Source organism: Benincasa hispida, chromosome 10, assembly GCF_009727055.1.
Source record: "Benincasa hispida cultivar B227 chromosome 10, ASM972705v1, whole genome shotgun sequence".
NCBI lineage: Eukaryota > Viridiplantae > Streptophyta > Magnoliopsida > Cucurbitales > Cucurbitaceae > Benincasa > Benincasa hispida.
In genome coordinates this window covers 9066263-9071405 of record NC_052358.1, presented here as the reverse complement: position 1 = coordinate 9071405, position 5143 = coordinate 9066263, and the positions used below count along the sequence as shown (strand labels likewise).

At 42.2% G+C, this 5143-nt stretch overlaps 1 protein-coding gene across 1 annotated transcript; it reads left to right on the top strand.

The window, feature by feature from the left end:
• Positions 1-1331: 1331 nt before the first annotated feature.
• LOC120088911 lies at positions 1332-1715 on the top strand. The gene has a single exon (XM_039046349.1). It carries the CDS (start codon positions 1332-1334, stop codon positions 1713-1715), a length of 384 nt encoding a protein of 127 aa, XP_038902277.1.
• The last annotated feature ends 3428 nt before the right edge of the window (positions 1716-5143 follow it).

Genomic DNA, 5143 nt, shown 5'->3' with positions numbered 1-5143 from the left:
ACTAACTTTATTTCCATTTTCGTTATGTGACCAGGCACGAAAATGGGCGTACTCTCTCGAACAGGGGGAGATTACCTCGTGGGAGCAAGTAGTAGAGAAGTTTATGAAGAAATATTTCCCACCAACGGAGAATGCTAGAAGAAGAAAGTTGATCACCAACTTCGAACAGGATATTGACGAATCGCTCAGTGATGCTTGGGCAAGGTTTAAGAGGCTGGTAAGAGATTGCCCGCACAACGGATTACCAGACTGCTTATAGATGGAGATTTTTTTATCACGGATTAAACCCTGCTTCACAGACCGCTGCCAATACGGTAGCCGCTGGAGGTTTGCTAGATAAAACATATGATGAGGCCAAGAACATCCTTGATCGCATCTCTAAAAATCACGAGGATGAAGAGCTGTCTCTTATACACATCTAGATGTGTATAAGAGACAGTACTTGCGGTGAAGGACACGCAATGGAGGAATGCCCGCAAAACCCACAGTCAATTTATTTTGTGAAGAATAATCCATTTTCTAACACGTACAACCCTGGGTGGAGAAACCACCTCAACTTTGCGTGGAAAAATCAGCAGCAAAATTTTCAATCAGTGGAGCAAAAAGAAGGGCCACCCGGATTTTTTTGGCGAAACAACGGTTAGATGAGTAATCAAGCCGGCAGTTCGCAGGGAACAAAATCTTCCTCTTTGGAAAGTCTGTTAAAGCAATATATTGAAAAGAACGAAACTATGCTTCAAAACCAAGCAACGTCCATCCGCAACCTGGAAATACAGATAGGCCAGATTGCGGGCGAACTCAAGAATCGATCACAAGGGGCCCTGCCGAGTTCAATGGAACTCCCACACAACCCAGGGGGTACGGGTAAAGAGCAATGTCAAGTCGTGACGTTGCATAATGGCAAGACTGTGGTAGGGGAGAAGAAGGATCCTAGTCGGACCTGTCTCTTATACACATCTAGATGTGTATAAGAGACAGTGGAAAGACTGTGGTAGGGGAGAAGACGAAGCCTAGTCGGACTACTCCAATTGTGCTGGAACCTGAGATTGCGGTGACTCAAGAAGAAACAGAAGAAAAAAAGCGATGGAACCTGAGATTGCGTCCAGCTCAGAACCAAAAGAACAGGGGACCGTAAGAATACAGCTGCCACCGTTCCCACAGAGACTCAGAAAGAAGAAAATGATGAGGTATAGTACCAACGCTTCATGAATATATTAAAACAATTGCATATTAATATTCCGTTCACTGAAGCAATTGAGGAGATGCCCGCATATGCGAAGTTTTTAAAGGATATGGTGACAAGGAAGAGAGGCACTGGTAAGTTCGCCACGATGGCTTTGACACAGAGCTCAAAATCTATAATCCCACCGAAAATGCACGACCCTGGGAGTTTCACTATACCTTGCTCCATTGGAGGATTATACATTGGGCAAGCGCTATGCAATCTTAGAACCAACATTAACTTAATGACTTTGTCAATTTTCAAGCAACTGAATGTGGGGCAACTTGCGCCCATGACAATGACTCTTCAATTAGCGGATAGATCTCTAGTGCATCCAGATGGGAAGGTGAAGGACGTGCTGGTTACAATCGACAAATTTATATTGCCAACAAACTTCATCATCTTGGACTACAAAGCAAACAAAGATATGCCCATCATCCTGGGGCAACCATTTCTATCAACCTGTCATGCCCAGATTGATGTGCACAAATGAGAGATCACCTTGAGCATGAATGAACAGAAGCTCAGGTTTAACATTATCCGAGCCATGAAATATCCTGAGAAGAAGACCTTAATGAATCCGACGATGAACAGAGTTTGAATGAAAAAGAGAAGCCTGAAGATGAAAACGAAGATGAGGATGTGATCGTATCCATTATAGCATGCAATGCGATCATAGAAAAAACAAACAAGAAAGATGAGGTGATCGTATCCCAAAAAGTTAATCTGACAGTGAATGAAGAAAGGAAAACAGAAAAATCGTCCTTAGAACAATCCCCAAGAATAGAGCTGAAGACCCTTCCTAACCACCTGAAGTATGCATTTCTGGGGCAGAATAAAAAGCTACTGGTAATCATTTCCTCTGCACTTAATGAAAACCAAGAAAATGCATTGTTGATCATTATGAGAAAATATGTAAAAGCAATTGGTTAGACGTCGCAGACATTCGAGGAATTAATCCTGCATACTGTATGCATAGAATTCGTCTCGAAGAGAATCACAAAGGATCGATCGAACATCAGCGTAGACTCAACCCTGCAATGAAGGAGGTCATAAAAAAGGAGATAATCAAGTGGTTTGACGCGGGCATCGTCTATCTAATAGCAGACAACACGTGGGTCAGCCCCATGCAATGCATGCCGAAGAAAGGAGGGATGACGGTAGTCCCTAACGCAAATAACGAGTTGATACCGCAAATGACCGTCACCAGTTGTCGAATTTACATGGACTACTGTGAACTAAATGCGGTAACAAAGAAGAATCATTTCCCATTACCTTTTATTGACCAAATGTTGGATCGTCTAGTTGGAAATGACTTCTAGTGCTTCTTGGATGGGTATGCCGGTTATAACCAGATCATGATCGCTTCTAAAGATCAAGGAAAGACCACATTCACCTGCATGTATGGAACATTTGCATTTCAATGAATGCGTCGAGCACTTTCCAAAGGTGTATGATGGCCATCTTTTCGTAATATCTCGAAGACTCCGTAGAAATATTCATGGACGACTTATCTGTATATGGGCACACATACGAAGTCTGTCTTAACAACTTGGAGAAGATATTGGAAAGATGTGAGGAGACGAACCTCGTGCTTAATTGGGAAAAATTCCATTTTATGGTGAAGAAAGGCATTGTGCTTGGGCACAAGGTCTCTAGGGACAGGTTGGAGGTGGACAAGGCAAAAATTGAAGCGATTGAAAAGCTCCCACCTTCAACGAGTGTAAAGGTTATCAAGAGCTTCTTGGGGCACGCTGGATTTTATAGACATTTTGTCAAAGACTTCTCAAAGATTGCATGACCGCTGTGTGCATTGATGGAGGCAGATAGAAAATTTGACTTTGATGACAATTGCCTCAACGCATTCATGATTTTGAAGAACGCATTAACGACCGCGCCCATATTGATCGCACCAGATTGGACACTTCTCTTTGAATTAATATGCGACACGAGTGGGTATGCGATGAGAGCAGTGCTGACGTAGAAAAGAAAAACAATGCTACATCCCATCGCATATGCGAGTAAGACTTTGAATCCTGCTCAATCTAACTACACCACCACAGAAAAAGAATTGAATGTGGTAATATTTGCATTGGAGAAATTCAGAGCATATTTGCTGGGAACAAAAGTACTCATCCTTACTGACCACTCGACGATAAGCTATTTGATGACAAAGAAGGATGCGAAGCCGAGGTTGATTAGATGGGTTCTCTTCCTCCAGGATTTTGATATGGAAATAATTGATCGCAAGGGGACGGAGAACCAAGTTGCGAATCATTTATCCAGATTAGAAAATCCTGAGATTGACTGCAATCAGTCAAAAGTAAGCGCAACGTTCCCAGACGAGCAACTATTTCAAATTGAAGAACTGCCATGGTATGCAGACATGGTAAATTTGGTTTGCGAGCAATTTTTCGAAGATTATACCGACCACCAAAAGAGGCGGCTCAGGCATGAATTCAGATCATATTTTTGGGATGAGCCAAATCTGTATAAGAGGAGGTCAAAACAGAGCGACTGTGTGTACCGGATGCTACTCATCAACGCATATTATCGCAATGTCATGATTCACCGTATGGCGGGCACTTTGGAGGCCAGCGCACAACAACAAAAGTATTACAAAGTGGGTACTATTGGCCAACACTATTTAAGGATGCAAGAAACTATGCGATGAAGTGTAACCGGTGCCAACGCACGAGTAATATATCATGGAAACATGTGATGCCCATGAACATCATTTTAGGACTGAAGTTGTTCGACGTCTGGGGCATTTTTTTCATGGGACTATTCTCACCTTCGAATGGTCACAAATATATTCTGTTAGTCGTCGACTATGTTTCCAAGTGGGTAGAAGAAGTAGCATGCGCCGCAAGTGACGCGGCAGTAGTCTCCAAATTCCTGAAGAAAAATATTTTCACTCGTTTTGGAACTCCACGTGCCATAATAAGTGCAAAGGCTCCCACTTTGTCAATTACATCGTCAAAAATCTGCTGCTCAAATATAATATCCTCCATAAAGTGGCCACCGCATACCATCCACAGACGAATGGTCAAGTTGAAGTGTCCAACCGGGAAATCAAGCTAATACTAGAGAAGGTGGTAAAACCTTCGCGAAAAGATTGGGCAACAAAGTTTGACGATGCGTTGTGGGCATACAGGACTGCCTACAAAACACCGATAGGCATGTCTCCATATGCGTTGGTGTTTGGTAAAGCATGTCATTTACCACTAGAGCTAGAGCACAAAGCGCTGTGGGTGGTAAAAAAAACTAAACTTTGACTTAAAAGTAGCAGAGGAAGCAAGAAAACTCCAATTGGTCGAGCTTGATGAATAAAGAACGCAAGCTTATGAAAATGCCAAAATTTACAAAGAACGAGCAAAATGTTGGCATGACAACCGGCTATGCGGCAAAAATCTCCACGTGGGACAAAAGGTCTTACTTTTCAATTCACGATTATGGCTTTTTCCCGGAAAATTAAAGTCGCGCTGGTCCGGACCTTTTATAATTAAAGAAATATTTCCGCATGGTGTGATTGAGTTGATTAATGAGGAAGGGACCCGTACATTCAAGGTTAACGGGAAAAGAGTCAAGACATATTGCGGGGGTGATTTTCATCAAGAAAAGACCTCTGTAGACCTGAGAAGTCTCGGAATGAAGGAAAATCGAGTGGCCCCTACACTGGCATGCGATAGAAAATCATCTGGGGCGCAAGTCTCTTGGAATTTTTTTTTCTTATTTATGATTCATGAACTCTCACTACTCTGATGCCATTTCAATTATTGTTTATCTGTCTTCAATTATCGAAAAAAAAATTGGTTAACTTTGTTTTTTTTATTTGACCTTCTCGATGTTTTTTTTTTACAAACGTTTGAGGTAAACGATTGCGGAGGCGCTACACGAAGACACAACTTATTTATTTCG

Coding starts and splice junctions, on each gene's coding strand:
- LOC120088911 (XM_039046349.1), top strand. CDS start 1,332: ATGGCTTTGACACAGAGCTCAAAATCTATAATCCCACCGAAAATGCAC.